At 38.3% G+C, this 19,934-nt stretch overlaps 1 protein-coding gene across 2 annotated transcripts in view; it reads left to right on the top strand.

Annotated features, from left to right (window-relative positions):
* ago3 (argonaute 3, RISC catalytic component) overlaps nt 1-15,996 on the top strand; it is a 42,470-nt gene extending 26,474 nt beyond the window's left edge. The window contains exons 6-19 of one of the 2 annotated variants that reach the window (XM_004911571.4): nt 636-770; nt 1,284-1,371; nt 2,971-3,118; nt 3,937-4,056; nt 4,199-4,321; nt 5,572-5,705; nt 6,479-6,663; nt 8,172-8,331; nt 9,126-9,216; nt 9,690-9,884; nt 10,536-10,673; nt 12,031-12,132; nt 12,822-13,021; nt 13,518-15,996. In XM_004911571.4, coding sequence (XP_004911628.1) covers nt 636-770; nt 1,284-1,371; nt 2,971-3,118; nt 3,937-4,056; nt 4,199-4,321; nt 5,572-5,705; nt 6,479-6,663; nt 8,172-8,331; nt 9,126-9,216; nt 9,690-9,884; nt 10,536-10,673; nt 12,031-12,132; nt 12,822-13,021; nt 13,518-13,626 — 1,928 coding nt within the window. In that variant the 3' untranslated portion in view covers nt 13,627-15,996. The remainder of the gene's footprint in view (nt 1-635; nt 771-1,283; nt 1,372-2,970; nt 3,119-3,936; nt 4,057-4,198; nt 4,322-5,571; nt 5,706-6,478; nt 6,664-8,171; nt 8,332-9,125; nt 9,217-9,689; nt 9,885-10,535; nt 10,674-12,030; nt 12,133-12,821; nt 13,022-13,517) is intronic. The other variant, XM_002936224.5, reaches the window with a different exon arrangement.
* The last annotated feature ends 3,938 nt before the right edge of the window (nt 15,997-19,934 follow it).

Genomic DNA, 19,934 nt, shown 5'->3' with positions numbered 1-19,934 from the left:
TGCTTATTTTTCTGGTATTTCCTGTTTACTTAATGTTGCACGGATTCCTGGTACTTGGAATGTGGAAAGTGTAATAACAAGGTTATGGTTTACCCAAAAAAAGATGAATCTTGTTAGGATTCACAAGGGAGTTTAATGTTCTTGACATTTAAAAAAAACAAAAAAAAAAACTCTTTGCGCTACACGTGTTTGCACATATGCGCTACCTCTAGGCACTAGTCTGTTGCTCAAGGAAAACTGTCCTCTCTATCCTGTTGTATTTAGTGTTTATCATATATTATTCTTTAATCTAATAGGGGTGTGTGCACAGGAGGCTGATGTTAATGATTTAACATTTTCTGCAGACCACTCGATATGTTATGTAAAGTGGTAATGATTACAAAAAAAAAAAAAAGACTTTACTCTGTTTTCCTGGATTTACATATGTATGGTGAGAAAGAGAGGCTAAAATTAACAGCAATTTACAACTAAAGGGGTGCAAAGCAAAGAAATGAACCAAACAAAAGAAAGGCCTCTGGACTGGTAACCAAGATGTAATCTGGTTTAAAGATGTAAATATGTTTAACAGAGCACAGCTTTTAACCTCACACATGCAAAAATTGGTATAAATACGTAGCTCTTTCTTTTCCCTCCAGTTTCTGCCACTGCCTTTTATAAAGCACAACCAGTTATTCAGTTCATGTGTGAAGTTCTTGACATCCATAACATTGATGAACAGCCTAGACCTCTGACTGACTCTCACCGGGTAAAATTTACCAAAGAGATAAAGGGTAAGTACAAATTACTATTGTTGCTGTGGAGCAGGTTTCTAGAGCAAAGGCAGAGTTTTCAGTGAATAAACAGAAAGCATACATAATATACTGTATGATGTATATAATGGCCCCTTAACCCATACAGCTGGTTGTAACCATATCTTAAGCATGCTGCAGCACTGTGGCCCCCAAGGTTAAGAAAAAGTACAGCTTATTCTCAAAGTCCTAGGAGCAAGTGGGCAGAGCACTATGGGTCACAAAATTGTGGCTTTTAGGGCATCATGTATTCACCACTTGCGCAAAGCTCTGTGCTTGAAAATCTTGTGCAAATTGCAGGTCTTAATGGTGCAAGGTAGCGCTGTACTTTCTTGTGGTGCTTTAGAGTATACCTCCTAGATAATGTGCATGAATTAGCCATGTGATCCTGACATGGCAGTGGGACACCAACAGGACTGTGTTACAAATGCTAGAGTCTATAATATAGGAGATTGTATCTCTTGTGTGCTTACTACATTTTTCTGCATTTAACAGGTCTGAAGGTTGAAGTGACACATTGTGGAACAATGAGGAGGAAATATCGTGTTTGCAATGTGACAAGACGTCCCGCCAGCCATCAGACGTAAGTTGCAATACCCACCACTTATGTATCACTGGGGGAGCAATCCTGCCTTTGTCTTAATATTGTAAATTAACATAATAATTGTAACAGGGAAATGCAGAAGGCTGGCAGCCAAGGTCACAATATTCTACTTGCTCATTCTACTTGCTCGATTTTGTTTGAGATATCAAAGATGAATTTTATAAGAGCACAAGCAATTTTTTTTAATGTCTTTATCATGTTACTTTTTATTTTTTAACCTAATGTTGCAGAATGTATTATTGGTATTGTATTGTTGGTATTTTCCCAGTAACAATTGAGTAAATTGTAACTGGGAAAATATCTTTGAGCCTGTTTTCACAGAAATACGATCAGGGAAACTTTAAATTGCATATGGAAAAATGAATCCACTTCTGCCTCGTGTGTTCTGCTAATATGTGGTTTCACTAGGCATCCTTTAATAAACTTTGTCTTCAAAGAGTCCCTATTGCCAAAATGAGTGTTTTTACAATATGAACAACTGCTTTGCTCCATCTGTCCTGTTTGAGGAGGGCACCCTAACCTCACTTTCTCTTGCAAAGATTTGCAGCACCTAGCGGGAAAGACCAGCACCAATACAGCACATGCTCCCTACCTTCCTTATTAGTGCATATAGCACAAATCATATTGTCAGCGAAGGGACAGCACTGTAATTGCTAAATTAAAAAAAAGAAATATCAGTAAAATATAGCAGCACTTTTATTATGTAACTGTTCTGAAAATACATATTTTGGCATTAAGAATAAAGGTGGACATCCCCTTTATTATAAGCTTCATCTCATAGAAATAAGGAACATTCTAATTATAATCAATTCATTATGTACCCCTTTCAGGAATGTATCTGTTGAGTTGGATTGATGCTTTTCCACCGGTTGTAAAGTGAATCCCAGGTGGCAGAACATATATGGCACTTTGTTTTCGAATTCGCCCCAAAGTTTCCACACAAGAGTTTAGTATTTTGAAAGTTTACTTAAAGGAGAAGGAAAGGCAAAGTCACTTGGGGGTGCCAAAATGTTAGGCACCCCCACGTGACTTAAATCGCCTACCTTTTACCCCTGGCTGGTGCCCCTGTTCTGAGAGAACAGCACCAGCTTGGGGTAGCTGCAGCGCTTCCTGCTTCAGTGCGCGCGCATGCGCAGTATAGTAAAAAAGCCGAAGTCGGCTTTTCACTCTACTGCGCATGCGCCTGTCCTTTAGTCCTTGCAAAACGAAGCCGGAAGGAGGAAGCGCTCCGCTGCAGGTACCCCGGGCTGGTGCTGTTTTCTTCTAACAGGGGCACCAGCCCGGGGTACAAGGTAAGCGATTAAAGTCACTTGGGGGTGCTTAACATTTTGGCACCCCCAAGTGACTTAGCCTTTCCTTCTCCTTTAACAAATGTTCTAGGGAGGCCATATTAATGTTTCTGACCTGACCTTTAGTCAAAATCTGGCGAGAGGGATAATTAAGTATAACTTGATTATTTTAGAAATGGTACAGAAATCCCTGAATATATTTATAAGGTTTGTTCTTTTTATAAGATAAAGCTTTGTTTCAAACATAGTTGCCTTTTATATAACTTGTAATCTGGTCACTTTCTCCCAGGTTTCCTCTACAGTTGGAGAATGGGCAGACTGTAGAAAGGACGGTAGCTCAATACTTTAGGGAAAAGTATAACCTCCAGCTGAAGTACCCTCATCTCCCCTGTCTACAAGTTGGACAGGAGCAGAAACACACGTACCTGCCTCTAGAAGTAAGTTCATATGTGTCCATTACTGTGGCCCTTAGCAGTTAGTAATCCTCAGATATAAATGAAATCTCACTATTCATTCATGTAGGCAGGGCTGGAACTAGGGGAAGGTAGAAGAGGCACATGTCTAGGGTGCAGTGGTGTGCAGGTGCTGCTCACATACTTCTTCTGTCACTTACATCCAGTCTGGGTCCCCCCCACTTACCTGAGCATCTCATACCTCTTGCCCCTGTTGTCAATGCATGTAGAGGCATTAGATGAAGTTTATTATTTTTTTTTTAAACTAGGTTCACCAAACAGAGTCTGATGCTAGGTTGCAGGGCCTTTCTTGGAGCCTAATTGCTGTAGTTAGGAAGGGGGGCTTATGTGTGGGGGGTACCTATGGTCTATAATTACCATTACTTCTCCTTTTAGTAAAATGGTTTTCCCCTCCGGAGGGGCAATCTAATAGAACCCACACTTTTGTTGGGGGAAACAATACTGGTGGCCAAAAATGCTCCTAGCTAGCACTGTGCTGACTGCTACCAGTGTAGCTGGCTATTTTTGGTCAGACACATGCACATGAGTGTATTTCCTGGCTCACTTATTATGAGATGGAAGAACAAGGTACTCGACCACTTATCCTACATCACATGTATAATAATAAAAATAATGATGATGATGAAGCTAGGACACTCTTTATTATTCACATGCTTAGAATCCCAACATGGCTGCCCGAACCGAAAGGAATTTTTTTAAATGGCAGCCAAATGTGTTTTTGTAATAGTACAGTGATACAGCATCTGAGCAGTCCCAATAATGATTTGGCTTTTTAATCACAGGTATGTAACATTGTTGCCGGCCAGCGATGCATCAAGAAGCTGACGGACAATCAGACCTCCACTATGATCAAAGCTACCGCAAGGTCTGCTCCAGACAGACAAGAGGAGATCAGCAGGCTGGTAATCAGAAATTGTGGTTCCAGTGTCATGTTTTTCGAAAAATTTCGCTCACATATAAATTCTCCTTTCAAGTGACATTTCTACAGCAAGGTTTCAGGGTCTAATACGTTATTTTTTTTGTATCCAACAACCATTCTTCCAGGTTAGAAGTGCAAATTATGATGCAGACCCCTTTGTTCAAGAATTTCAGTTTAAAGTACGTGATGAGATGGCCCATGTGACTGGAAGAGTTCTTCCTGCACCAATGTTACAGTATGGAGGAAGAGTATGTGAATTATATTGCATGTACATTGAGTGCTTGTGAACTGGTCTTTATCTTTTAGTTAATGTTTAGGATGTTATAGAATGGCTTGGTTTAGAAAATTATGATTTAGATTTTTTTATTATTAAGTATAGGTTTTGAATTATTTACCTCCCTGTTTTGCCTTTTTGCATTTTAAAATGCTATCTGGCTGATGGGGTTTACAGAAAAATGAAACTATGGTCCTGTAATAAGACCATGGAAACATCTAGGGGCTGATTCATCAAAGTACGAGTTCGAATCCCGAAATGGGTAAAATTCGGATTAGGAAATATCACAAAAATGCTTACGAAAATATCGCATTAGTCACGATAATATTGTATTGACGATCCGAAAGTCACAAATTTTTTGTGTCCGAATGATCGTAAACGGCAGGAAAACCTTTCTGACTTTGATCCTTCTGTGCATGTTTTTGGAAGCCTCCCATAGGACTCAAAGGCACTCTGCAGCTCCAAAGAAAGTTCACCCAGCACACCCTTATCTCTTCCAACAATTCTTACTCGGTGCAAAGCCCAGAGAGTCGGCATTCCCAGCACATGGCTGACAAAGGGGTATGCCCCCGAAACGTTGCTGCTATTTTTTGATTAAACACGCAGGGGGTAAGCCCCGCTTGCATTACACTCGTTTTGCCAGTCAACTATTTTTTGCTGGACTCTGCAGCTCCAACCTGGCCAAAGGAAAGTCACGATAACGAAGCTTGAATGAATCCGAAACTTTCGTACTTTGCGCGACAAGTACGATTTGTATTTGTCGCACTTTATTGTGGTTTAAACAAATGCCAATACAAATTATTGAAAAATACAGAAGCTTGGGCTTTGCTTATTGTTATTGGTATTTGTAGTACTTATCTTTCCATTCAGGTCATCTCCTGATCATCTTCCAGTCTCTCATTCAAACCACTGCCTAGGTGCTAGGGTTATTTTGGACCATAGCAACCAGATAGATTCTAAACTGGAGAGCTGCTGACCAAAAAGCTAAATAATGAAAAAAACCCCACAAATAATAAAAAATTGTCTCAGAATATCAGAATAATGTTAATTCAAAGGTGAACAACCCTTTTAAGCATATGCCTAAAGCCTTGGGTATATCTGGCAGAAATATTGTAGAAATGATCTTTAGATATGGTTTTTTTTAACAAAAATGGGTTTTATTATATGATTCATCATATGTGATTATTACTTAATGTTCTTTCCAATTTCCCTCTCTCAAAAAAGAATCGGACAGTGGCAACTCCAAGTCATGGGGTTTGGGACATGCGGGGAAAGCAGTTCCATACTGGTGTGGAAATCAAGATGTGGGCGATTGCATGTTTTGCAACGCAAAGGCAGTGCAGAGAAGAGATTTTGAAGTAAGTCAGTAATTTATTTAGGACAGATTCAGTAGGAACCTTTTCAGAGCAACAGCGCATGTGTATTTTTGTAAGAAAGGGGTCCCCCACCCAAAAACTGCTTTTCTTTTTTTTTTTTTCTTTGCAAAAATGTAATTTGAAGCAACGTCTGAATATATATTGATTAGTTTTTTTTTTTTTACTGTTTTCAAAGTTACTTTGTATGTAAGTGCAGTAACTGTTGACATTCTGTGTATTTCTGGCTTCACTTTTGAAACAATGTTGCAAGCCAGCTAACTGAAACAGTTAAAGCAGGGGTCGGGAACCTTTTTGGCTGAGAGAGCCATAAACACCACATATTTTAAAAAGTAATTCCGTGAGAGCCATACAATATGTTTGGCTGCGGATGCTGCGGGGCAAGGTAGGGTGGGTCCCAAGGATGGCGGATGCAGAGGAGGGCGTGGCCTGCGCTTGGCGGATAGAAGACGTGTTCTAAGGCTTAGAACACGTCTTCTATCCACTGAGAGCAGGTCACGCACCCCATTATTTTTTTTATTAAAGATTTGCCAGCGAGCCAGATGCAGCCATCAAAAGAGCCACATCTGGCTCCCGAGCCATAGGTTCCCTACCCCTGAGTTAAAGGCTTATAGCACACTGAGAGAATTGTCACCTGCGGTTAATTATGTGGTACTGTGGGAGAAAATGTGTTCCCACCAGCAATGCCTCCCGCCAGTAGGGAAGCATTTCTTTCTTGCCATTTTTACCTCCTAATAAGTCTTATTTGTGTCATACAGAGGATTCACAGACCAGCTACGAAAGATATCAAAGGATGCAGGAATGCCAATCCAGGGTCAGCCATGCTTCTGTAAATATGCACAGGGGGCAGACAGTGTGGAGCCCATGTTCCGGCACCTGAAAAACACATATTCTGGCCTCCAGCTCATCATTGTTATTTTGCCAGGGAAAACACCTGTGTATGGTATGTAAAGAGTTTGCCACATTACATGTTTTATAAAATGTTACTTTTTATTAGGACAACTTTCATTTCACTGAGTATATCTTTGTTTTGGAAATGGTTATTGGAGGTATACATACCGCATATACTCGAGTATAAGCCGATCCGAATATAAGCCGAGGTACCTAATTTTACCTAAGAAAACAGGAAAAACGTATAAGCAGGGCCAGCTCATCAAAATGTGGCATAAAGTGAAAAGGAAAAGCCGAGGGCCCCAATCTCATAGAACATTGCTAAACATTTTAAACCAGTAATATCATTACAGAAATTGATTTACAACACATTAACCCCAAGCATTAACCACTCTGACATGACAGTAAGCACTGTTAGACTGGCACACTAGATGCCCACCACAGGTTCCCTAATTAAATATGAAAAACCACCAGTCAGATTAAAAAATATTAGCTCATAATTTTAAGCAGAATTTAAAAAGTAACTACTGATCAGGTACAGCACAGACAGATTTTACACAACCCCACAACCTGAAATTTTAGCCAAAGTATGTACATTTAATGCAAAATGAGAGGACCTTAAAACTAACTAGTGAAAAGAGCTGCTTTCATGCCACCTCCTAAGCTTAACCTGTCAGCTCCAAAATTTATTTAGGCAAAGAACGCTTACTTTTTTTCTTAAGAGTGAGCTTGCTGCACTACCACTGCATCCCTGGTTCCGTTTCTGTCGGACAGCTGAAAATGAAATAGTGCAGGGCAGAGCAAAGTGCATTACTTCCGGCAGCCCCTTACGGTCATCCTTCATTTCCATGTGAGAGCACTGCTCGTTCCCTGCTCTGTCAGCCTGCATGGACGCTGTTGCCGACACTCTGCAATTTATTGCCAAACAGATTAGCTGGGGCCTGTTTAGAACAGAACACTTCTCCAAACTCAGAGTTGGATATGTGGTGCACATTCTACACTGAGTATGCTTTCAGCACATTTTGGGTGCTGAAAAACTCTGCTTATACTCGAGTATATACAGTAGCTAAACCCTGGGCTGGATGCAGATAACTGAAGGGTACCAATTGTAAGAATTATGAATACCAGTTGCCCCAAACAGCAGAAATGAACATATTTTCTTACACTGTAATAAATATTCGTTTTTCCTAATGTTTGGAAATATGTCACCTGCAATATTCCCCAATACAATTTGCTCTTGTGCCAACCCCAGTTCTCAACCAGCCATAATTGAGCCAATAGTGCAGTGGGTTTGGCATGTGACAGAATGTGTTTTTTTTTGCTAAAAGTTGATTGCAGTAAATGCTGTACAAATATTTGTCTAGTCACACTTAGGTAATTTTTATCCCTTTGAAGATCTAAAAAGAGACACAACTGTTCTGTGCCTGCTTTCTATTGGGAACATTAAGGTCTTTAATATAAAATAGTATTTGCTTATGCTTGGACAGTATTGTTCTTTGTTCATAATTCAGTTTTGTGTGGGCAATTTCAGTAATCCTTTAAGTGCTTCTCTTTCTTTAGCTGAGGTCAAGAGAGTTGGAGACACTTTGCTGGGTATGGCCACACAGTGTGTCCAAGTGAAGAATGTAATAAAAACATCTCCTCAAACCCTCTCCAATCTGTGCCTAAAGATTAACGTCAAACTTGGAGGGATTAATAATATTTTAGTCCCTCACCAACGGTAAGCAAAGCATTTTTTCATCTTCACTCACTGTATATCAAGGGTCATATAAAATAAGTAATTAAGAATTTGCATGACAATAACTGTATACAGGTCAAGGAACAAATATTTTACAACAGGAGATGTATAATTTATTATAACACACGGATTCAAAGGGAAATATGAAATGTAAATGCACAGTATAAAAAGTAGGTTAAAAGAAGTCTTAAGAATTTTTATTTAATGTTTTGAAGATATTAGATTATTGTACACTGTCTCCACAATCTAAAGCTTCTTTTCTTAGTGCTAGCTGAAACTTCAGTCTCCACAGTAAAACTTGCAGTGTTATGGTGGCCAAACAGGGGCAGATTTATGCTGATGGGGCCACTTTAAACTAATTCAGCAGCTTATCTGCCTGTGCATGTACCATTGGTCACCTCGCCAAACAAGTCGATCTTATACTCAAGTACTGTGAGTGTGGGTCCCTACTGATATATATATATATGTAAAACCTCACCAGCAACTAGTTCACACTCCCAGAAGAGAAATCAATTGTGTGGTGTACAGACTTAAATGAGGGAACACCAACACTATTGGTGTAACTGTATATATTTATGATCTCTGCATCTGTATAACAGCACTATTGCTGGTTTTATGCTCAAGAACTAATACAATATATATAAACATATTACAAATATCTCAGAAGTTCACTGCATTTTCCAGAGGGTCCCCTATTCATTTTAAGCTCCGTACCTTGCAGAAATGTATCTCTTAGCTTGTGCTTCCATTCATTTTTGTTGTTAATTTTCTTCCAGTCCATCTGTTTTCCAACAGCCTGTGATTTTCTTGGGAGCAGATGTCACTCACCCACCTGCCGGGGATGGCAAAAAGCCTTCTATTGCTGCTGTAAGTGCTCATCAAAATGCAGTATATATTGCTCTTTATCCAACAATTTGTTTTCTTTTAAAGGGCTAGCAATACAATGAAATTAAAATGTTTTTTATTATAGACAAAAGTTTTGCGTCTTTTTTAAAAATCTTTATTTTTTAAATTTAAAATATATGTACATCTATTATCTGGAATGCCTGGGACCTGGTGTTTTCCAAATAAGATCTATTTTTCAAGCAAATGATTTGTTTATATTGGAAAATGGCACTGGTATGGTTTGCAGGAGCTTCCTGGATAAAGGGTTAACTGATAATATACAGTGGGTCAAAAATGTTCAATTTCCATGTTTGTGACAAAAAGTCACGTGATTTTAAATATTCGGTTCGGCCAGAAGCATGGATACACCTGAATTCCGAACCGAATCCTGGATTTGGTGCATCCCTACTGCACAGTATCTCTTGCAATTGTATTAACTCTTTTCCTGGGTCCAGGTTGTAGGCAGCATGGATGCCCACCCAAGTCGTTACTGTGCCACTGTGAGAGTGCAGCGCCCTCGGCAGGAAATCATTCATGATCTGGCATCCATGGTAAGGGAGCTTCTCATACAGTTCTACAAGTCCACGCGTTTCAAACCCACAAGGATTATCTTCTACCGAGATGGAGTCTCCGAGGGTCAGTTTAGACAGGTCAGTTTGAATGCATTTATTTTGCCAGTAGAAATCCAAAGGGAAATAATTGCTCCAAGCTCAGAAGTCACGTATTCTGATTAATATAATAATAATTTATGTTTCAATTAAAATGATGAAACAGAATTAGTAAAAACAAAAATACCTATATATTGAGAGAAACACAATAGTAACTATTTCATCTTCTGCTTATAAGACAACTATTCTGGATAGTTGGCCTGAGAGATCAGCACAGTTTACAAGCAAAGGGTTATGTAGTAATGATGAAAAAAATTGTTTCCAACCAAATACTGTCATTAAAGACACACATAATTTCCTAAGAAGCCTATATGCAGTGACATATCTTGATTTCTAAAGGAAATCCTATTGTACTGTGCTCAAACATCCTTCAAAAGTAGGGCGCAACACAGGGACTTAAATCATTTTGGAGTTTGTGTCCCTTTTGTAGATATTACAAGATAAGGATATGGTAAGACAATGCTTACATTTTTGAAAAATGTGATTAGGGTTCATAGATGTTTTTAGAAACCTAGAAAATTAAATATTTAAAACATTACTTTTAGTTAATAAATTATATTGAAAACTTGTTAATTTTTGGTTGCTTGTAGCTTTTGCATTTTTATAAATCTGTTGTAATCTTGGTGTTTTAAGCAGGTGTTATATTATGAGCTGCTAGCCATCAGAGAAGCCTGTATCAGTCTGGAGAAGGATTACCAGCCAGGCATTACCTACATTGTGGTACAGAAGCGCCACCATACACGACTTTTCTGTGCAGACCGAACAGAAAGGGTAAATATGTGTTATAAAGCACAAAAGACTGAAAAGTGACATTTTCATTTTTATGGTACATCATTTTAACAAATTTAACTGGCATGCAAGTGTGAAAAATCTGACAGTGTGTATTGTTGCATAGACAGATTGTCCCATGAAAATCTATATGTGGTCTTATCTGGTCTCTTCTCCTCCAGTTGGGCAGCCATGACATAAATAATTTTGTTGAGAAACTTGTTGAAAATGGCAATTATTTACTTAATTTCTTAAGTATTGGTTTGGAAGTATACTTTAGAATTTGTCCCAAACTGTATTTTGAACATAATACTATACTATCCTTTACTGTACACAGAGTCAGTGTAGTCATTTGGTATTTGTGTTGTATGTGTTCATGCCAGTGCCAGTTTCTTACATTTTGGGGGAGATTTATTAAGAGACGTACCGTATATACTCGAGTATAAGCCGATCCGAATATAAGCCGAGGTATCTAATTTTACCTAAGAAAACTGTAAAAACTTACTGACTCGAGTATAAGCCTAGGGTGGGAAATGCAGCAGCTACTGCTAAGTTTCAATAATCAAATAATTAATAAAAGACACTCAGCGTGACCCCATGTGAACTCTTCATAAATATAAAATGTTGGCAGCTGCAGATTAGGGAAAGTTGGATGGAGTCTAAAATAATTTTACTCACTCCCATCTGTTCATTCGGCGTGCAGTAGTGACAACAAAGGGACATTCATATAGCAGAGAAGCCAGAGGCTTATTACAGGCATAGGTACTCGTTGGTAGTAGCAGGGGCCTTCAAAGTTTTATTGTTTGTACGTGATGGCTCCTGTGAAAAAATGACTGATCTGGCATATAAAAGGAACACAAGTAAAAAGTAGCAGGCTGTGCATGGGTAAATACAAGAAAGTTAGCCTCATGGGATCAACGATAACTATTCTTTCTGAACACTTTTCTTCTTTTGAACAAAATACTGCATGTCTCCTGAATACATAGGCCTTGTAAAATTCATTAATTCACTCGAGTATAAGCCGAGCATGAGTTTTTAAGCACACTTTTCGTGCTGAAAAACTCTGCTTATACTCGAGTATATACGATATTTTTGCCGATTTTTTTCGGCGATTGCGTGGCTTTTTCGTACGCTTACGTGAAAATTTCCGAAAGGTTATCCCGCTGTTTACAATCGTTCGGTATGAAAATTTCATGACTTTCGGATCGCCACTACGATATTATCGTGACTAATACGATATTTTCGTAAGCATTTTTGTGATAATTGCGATCTTCAGAAATTATCGTATCCAATCCGAATTTTTCCCATTCGGGATTCGAACTCGTGTTTTAATAAATTGGCCCCTATGTCTTTGTTTCAGGTTGGTAGAAGTGGAAATATCCCAGCTGGGACGACCGTGGATACAGATATAACACACCCATACGAGTTTGATTTTTACCTCTGCAGCCACGCTGGAATACAGGTAAAGAGATCCTCTTCAAATCTACAAACTATTTTCAATCAGAAATACACACTTGCCTTCTCATACTGAAAATGTGAATGTCTTATTGACCTCTCAGTGACAACAAAAACAGGTACTTGGTAAATGTTTGTACGATTTTGCTAGTTTATATCAGAAATCAGAACTAATAACGTATGTTTTTGTAGGCATGATCTTTATTTTTTTCCATTTTGAGTATAAGGTTACTACTAAGACTCCTCTAGTGCAAACTACACATAAGCAATGTAGTATAATTGCTTTTGCGTACAACAAGATTACAGTTTATAGTTTTTTCACTGAGGTATATACAATGACAATTATTGTAGCAGTCCTGCTATATGCTACTTCTACCCCTTACCCAGGTGGGGTGATAACACTTTAAAATTTTGGGAAGGTTTTACACAAGCCAATCCTTGATGCCAACTAAACAGCAGAGAGCTTGGCCGTATCACTTAGTGAACCTCTGTTAAGGGAAACAATCTTTGTTATTCAGTAGCAAGTCACTACTTCTGTTTAATAGGGGCCAGTGGGATAAAAGTTTTATACTAGCCATCGCCAAAGACAAAAGCTAATTAGGAAAAAAGTAATAATTTCCTGTATAGTTAAAGGTATACTGCTGTACTGAGTATAAAAAACCATAGTGTATGTATGCTGTGCTTTCTCTATCTTAGGGTACCAGCAGACCCTCTCACTATCACGTCTTGTGGGATGATAACTGCTTTACTGCTGATGAACTCCAGCTGCTGACTTACCAGCTGTGCCACACATATGTGCGCTGCACGCGCTCAGTCTCCATACCCGCACCTGCTTATTATGCCCATCTTGTGGCATTTAGAGCTCGGTACCATCTTGTGGACAAAGAACATGACAGGTAATCATATTGTCCTTCTCTATGTTTGGGAAAAAAATAAAGCAAGTTTAAATGTCCCAATTCACAAACAGTCATAATTAATTACTTCTCTGCTATAAGAATAAAGCCCAATGCACGCACTGTATATAATGTGCCTGCCCTGCATTTTTCCTATTAAAGTAAATGTAAGCTTCGGGAGATAATTATTTTTACACCAGTGCAAAATTACCCTCCGCCTATTTTTGGGGCTGAGCCATTGATTGCATTATCTCCCAATTTTACTCCACAAAAAAAACCCTGCAAAATATTTGTTTGAGTATGCACTGATTCTGTAAGTTTGGGTTTCAGTCCTATGTTTCCCTTATGTGGCAAATTTATATTTACTGCTTCACAACATTTTATAGCAGTATGGACACCTTGTTTAATCTATTGAATACCTGATGTTTATTGGTCAAAAACCAATATTTGCCGTTTGTGAATTACAAATCACATAACCAAGTGCCCTTCTGTGTTGCAGTGCTGAAGGAAGCCATGTATCTGGACAAAGCAATGGTCGTGACCCACAAGCCCTTGCCAAGGCTGTGCAGATTCACCAAGACACCTTACGCACAATGTATTTTGCGTGAGAACACCTGCAACCCTCAAATTCACACAGGTTTGGCTTACAGCAAGGAATCTGAAGGATCTGCTGTGTGGGTTTCAAGGGCAAAAGGGGATTGTTCTGTCACTGGCATCCCCTTAAGATACCTTCCCCACACTCCCTTCTGCTTGCACTGACGCCCAGGCACAGTAATTGAGGGGAGAGCTAGTCCTGGGAATAGAAGATCATTGAGGAACACAGCACTAATATGCAATATGAAACCAGCCAACTGCTAGTTCGTTGCAATGGAGCCTCCACTTGGATGCACTGCTTATGTTTTGTCTTTTTTATTTTACTTTAAATATTTTAACCCTTTATGCCTTTACCTCAAATTGCTCTGCAGCATTAGCTGTCTTTGCAAAAACAAAACAAAAAACCAATAGTGATATTTAGAGGGGCAAGTATATGCACTAGCATGTACACACCAGGACAGCCTTTAACAAGCATAGGGTGCAATACCTACTTTGTAATAGTTTTGGCCCATCTGCTGTAATCCTTCTGAAATGCAGTTAGTATATTGCTGGCAGCAACAAGTAGTTAAGGAGTCTTTGCAGTGGTAACATTGGCCGCACTTACAATTGTTTTTTCCTGGCATAGGATTCATTGCAACACTCCAACAAGGAAGGTGGATAGAAGCAGTGCTTTTTTTGTGTTTGTATGTATACTCATATGTTTATATATGAGAGTCTGTGTGTATGTGTGTATGTATGTATATATATATGTGTGTGTGTGTGTGTATGTAAATGATACATACATGTGTTTATCAAAAATATAAGAGAATCAAAATTTTTAACAAGGTGTTTCCTTGAATGAATTTTGAGGAACACTTGTCCACACATATACTGTTTTTTCATTGTTTTTGTTTGGTTTGTCATAGCCACATGCACAGTTAAGCAGTCCCCTTCCCTTATTCTGTCAAACTGGAAGACACTACTGTTTTCGAGGCTGAAGCAAATACTGAGACTGCATGTGGCCAGCGATGAGGCATGCCACCGATGGGATCATCTCAAACCTTCTTAGGAAGGAGCGAACAAAGCAGGGGTATAGGGCGCTTGGTATTGCTGTATGCCTGTTCCCTGTGCTGCTATTAACTTTTTTTTTTAACTGCTTTTAAGCAGTGGAATCTTTCTAACTGAAAAAGGGTTGTCTGTCCTTTTAACGCAAGATGTGGAATGGCCTGTTTAATGGAAATAACCTTATTTCCCTGCAGGCTGCATTGTTGCTGTTTACCATTTCTTTCTGTCATTTCAGCTCATCTCTGGTGTTCCCTCCTCCACATAATTTGCTAAAATCAGACCGACAGCCCTGTTGCAGTTTTAATGAATTTAAGTATTGAGATAGGTCTCCACTACCCCTCTATGGGATCCTCTTTAACACTGTGCCAGTTGGCGAAGGAAAAATCATCCTAAAAAGAATGCAGTTTAGGAGGACCCTACAATACAAGGTGTTTTTATTCTGTTAACAGAGTGACTATCCTTACCCATTTTATATTGGTTTGTTACTGTTGCTAATGTATTTTCATTCATTTAAATGGCTGGACATCAGTGTGTAGCCTATTACATTTTTAATATTTATTAGATGAATAACACTTAATTTAATTATTTCTGAACATATTTTTAGAAGCCCATTTATAAGTATTGTTGGTTCCTTGGTGAAATGTCTGTCTTTGTAACTGACGGCTTACTGTTTTATTTTGCTTTTTTTTTTTTTTTTTTAGTGCAATAAGCAAAAATAAGTTTAACCCTTGCACTTCTTTAGGGGTAGGGGCGCATTGCATTTAGTGGCTTTGCAATCCTCCCAGGAGCTTAAGGGGTTAAATATTAATCAAAGCCTTAATTATGAAAGGGAAGTGTCAAAAGTCCTGGGGGAATCATAGTACTTAATATACAAGTGACATGTTTTGTCAAGGTGTCATGTCCACATTCGGTAGAATCCTGTTGTAGAATATACTTTTTCAGTTGTGCAATGTTTGGTACTTTTGCTTTACATATTTGTGCACAATTTTGTTTTCCTCATGGACCAATGCATGTACATTGTAGTTTCTCCACGACCATAACAGTTTCTGGTTTACATAATTGACTGACAAAGTGAGATGTGGGAATCTCACTTGCTGAAATATGACAATTCCTCGTGTTAATGCTTTCTCATCAAGTTTGTTTCTGTTTCCAGGACCAATGCAGCTACTAGATTGTACTTTAGTATAACAGATGTTTGATTAATTAGACAACAAAGCTGAAATGAATTGTTACAGTCCATTAAAATACAGTCATCTCTGCAGTGCACTTTTGACTGTACATGTATGGAATTTGTAAAGGTGTTGGGGAGAGCCTCAATAAAATGGAAAAGGTTTTGTTAGCGTGCGTCTGTCTTTCATTTCACAGTACTAGCAGTAATGTTTGACAATAAAATCTTGTACAAGAGTAAATAGATCAAACAGCTTAACATAAATAAGGTTACACTTTTGTAAATTGTACTCTTGTGTTCATTGGGTTCCCTAAATGTGGCCACATGAACTGCCACAAAACTAGAAGACTGTACTAATGTACATTATGGGGCAGAGTTATCAATATGTGAGTTTAGAGCTTAATACATAAACACTCACCCACATTCTATTAATTCCTATAGAATTTTTAGAAGCATATTTATTAATTGATGAGTTTTAACTCTAACCTATTGATAAATACACTTCTAAAAATCCCAAGGAATGGGATTGGGAAGGAATTAATAGAGCATGGGTGAGTTTTTATTTATTAAGCTCTATACTCACACTTAGATAAATATGCCCTTATACGTCATTTAATCTTTCTGTAATAAACTCAATTTAAGTGATACCGACACATAGCCACTGATACATTTCTTAAAATCTGCATGCTCAAAACCCCTAAGCATGTTAGGCCATCCAGTGCAGCTTTAGGAGTCTCGTTTCTTGACTCCATTGGCCAAGGTGTGTGTGTAGGGCATTGACAGACAGGACTGAAATGCTGCGTGCCACCTTAATCAGCCCGCAGATTAAAAACAGTCAGGACATGTGACACAGGTTATCACCAAAAAATCTGAATTGTTCTGTGGTCTAGCTACTGGTGTATGCTATAAAATGCAGTGTATTAAAGGAGAAGGAAAGGTAAAAACTAAGTAAGCTTTATCAGAAAGGTCTATGTAAATACAGCCATAAGCACTCACAGAAACGCTACACTGGTTTCCTGTGCAAGAGACATGCAGCTCTCTCCTCTCTCCTGCTCCCCCCTCCCTCAAAATGCTAAGAACTCTCCCCCCTTAGGAATGTGGATCTGAGCCAATCAGCAGGAAGCTTTCTCATAGTCTTATAAAACTGAGCATGTACAGGGGTCTTGGTGCATGAGTGAGGCATTATGGGAACTTTCTTTACAGAGCTTAGCGTTTTTGTTTTTTTTGAGGCTTCTGATCATCTAAATGGGAGAAATATGGGGAGACTTAAGGGCACTATTGAGACAACTGAAGGTATGCTTGCAGCTTGAGATTAACTCTTTATTAGCTTTTCCTTCTCCTTTAACACACGTGTTTTTGGCAAAGTATATTAAAGCCTCCTGTCAGCAGTATTTTAATTAATAGCCATAGAATGTAGAATACATGGCATTTGTATTAAAAGCCAACCCTGTTGGTGCCACAGATTCTACTTTTTTGGTTGCCTGTTTGATCTATGCCACAACAATGTTTGCTCTTGAAAGAGCCAACAGCCAGAACTAAAAAAAAGTTATTATTGCCCCCTTCAGTTTTACAAAACAGGCTTATTTCCATGGGCTGATAATCTGAGCCCTAAATTGGATTTCCCCCTGAATTAATTGCTTAACACTTCTATACTTCGTCTATAAAAACATTCAATAAATAATTTTTTTAAATTTGCATTTTAAATCTGACATTATAGCCTGCCTTGGCCAGTACCTCCTAATTTGCTAATACTGTAAAGCATCCTTTTTATCTTATGATGATCATATTGCCTTTCTTCCAGTCACAAAGGTTGGCTCTGAGTCACTTGCGTGGTTCCAGAAAAAAAATGTTCTGTGTACTGGTACATTTGTTATGTTTGTATAGGTAATCATATTGTCTCCATGGTGCCTTTTTTCTTGTAAAAGCAAGCCTAATTAGTAACTCAGATCCAACTTTTCGGTCCACTTTAGCACTTTAGGGCCTTTCTCAAGGATACACACACACACATATATATATCCATCTACCAGAGTTCAGTTGGGGGCAGGTTTTGGCCCAAAAACATGGCATTTTATTCATAATTGACTATATGATAAGAGTTTTTTTTCCGCTTATCCTATATGTCTCCTTTAAAAGGTCACAAAATATGCTAATAACTTCTCGGATAATTTCCTAATGTGATTTTTCTCTCCTATTTTCTCTCCTATTTTTGGCAGTTTAGCCCCAACCAAATTATGTTGCTTGGCTTTTTTCAGTTTTTAAGAGAGAATGCAGATTTACATAAGTGCATAATGGTATGGAGTGTTTACATAAATTTTTCAGTGCAGAAAAAGGGGAACACGTTCTTATTTCTGAGACTTTAAATTGTAAAGTATAAAATTATGTCAAAGGCACAGCTAATGATGCAAGTTCCTTAATACAACATATTAAAATGCATAAGTAGGTTGTGTTATTAAATCAAGGCAGCAAGAAATTCTATTATTAACAGTATGAGTTGGCAATTAAGACTTCAGTTAGTAGAACAGTATGATAACGGGAAACATAATATGGTGTCTTTATCAAGATACCTGTAGATGTAAATGAAAAGGATGCTGTGGGTAGGAAATATGCATTTGTATATATTCACCAAGCTCTAGTCACTCTGTCACAAAAGTCTTTCCCCCATGTACTAATAAGGCACTAAATTGCCCAGTAACAGTAACCCATAGCAACCAATAAGATGCTGGCTTTTAAACAGGTGACCAGTAAAATCTACCTGCTGGTTGGTAGCTATGAGTTACTGCTCCTGGGCAAATTTAGTACCTTTTATTACAACCAATTTTTTTATAGTTGTAATAAAGTATTACTCTGCTCTGGCAGCTCAATATAGCCCTCTTTCGGACAACTTACAGAAGGAATCAGTGACCGAATGACCCAGCTGGCCACAATCTACATAGTTATATTACAGAACCGCAATGAATATCCTATTAACTATATTCTTCATAAACTGTGGTGTTTAGTGATCTCATCAGTTATATTCAGTGCTTAGTAATGTATTTTGTGCCATAAGATCTGCTGAAACTTTTGTTTTATAATATGTACCCCTGATGTAAAATATATATATATATTTATTTTTTTTATATTATGGGACCAAGGGTATTCTGCATAAGGGGTTTTTCCGTAATTTGAATTTCCATAAATCAATAAAACAATTAAACCCAATAGGACTGTTTTGCCTCCAATCAGGATCAATTATATCTTAGTTGGGGTCAAGTACAAGGTATTGTTTTATTACTAGAAAGAAAAAAGAAATCAATTTTAAAATTCTGAATTATTCGATTAAAATTGAGTCTATGGGAGACAAGCTTTCCGTAATTCGGAGCTTTCTGGATAATGGGTTTCCGGATAATGGATCCCATACCTTTATATAATACACACACATGGGACAGCCATAAGGGGGTGCAGGGGGTACAGTTGTATGTGGCCTTATAATTTATGTGGCCCTGTAAAGTATAGTTAATATGGCTGAATAGAGACAGACCAAGGAGCTTCGGCTGCAAGATAAAGGGAGGCAATGTGTGATACCCACCATAGTACATTATTTGCTGTATGGGAGACATACAACGTACACAGAAAAAGAGGGTTAATGCAAGGAGCTGTTACTAATAGTCTATTGCATTTAAATAACAAATTCCTATAAACCACAAAAAAATTCTACAAAATAAAATGGGTGCTGACATTTTGGTCATTGCATGTGGAAAAATGGATGTAGATAAAAGATGTTCTGCAGTTGTCAGTTTTGCTGCTTAAAAGACGTTATGTTGTTTGTTATAGCATGTGATTAGATACAAATGTACGAAAATCTAGTAGTTTCATTGGTCCTGAAGACTAAAGCTGGCACTGGATTGAATGAGGCCTGTTCAGTCCAATTGTGCATGATATTGCAACACAAGTGAATCCTAAGGTAGGTGTTGATTTTTCCTTTTGCCTGATGGTCTCCTAAATATGCCAATAGGCATGGGACGACCAGTGTTTTAAGTCTGATTTAGATTACAACATGTGGCTCAGAATAGTCAGCAGTGCTCCCCAAACATGTAGCAATGGTTGTCAAATATTACGTGACCAAAGCACTCC

Source organism: Xenopus tropicalis, chromosome 2, assembly GCF_000004195.4.
Source record: "Xenopus tropicalis strain Nigerian chromosome 2, UCB_Xtro_10.0, whole genome shotgun sequence".
NCBI classification, from domain to species: Eukaryota; Metazoa; Chordata; class Amphibia; order Anura; family Pipidae; genus Xenopus; species Xenopus tropicalis.
Note: the sequence above shows the minus strand (reverse complement) of the source record. Positions and strands in the feature narration are given on the sequence as shown.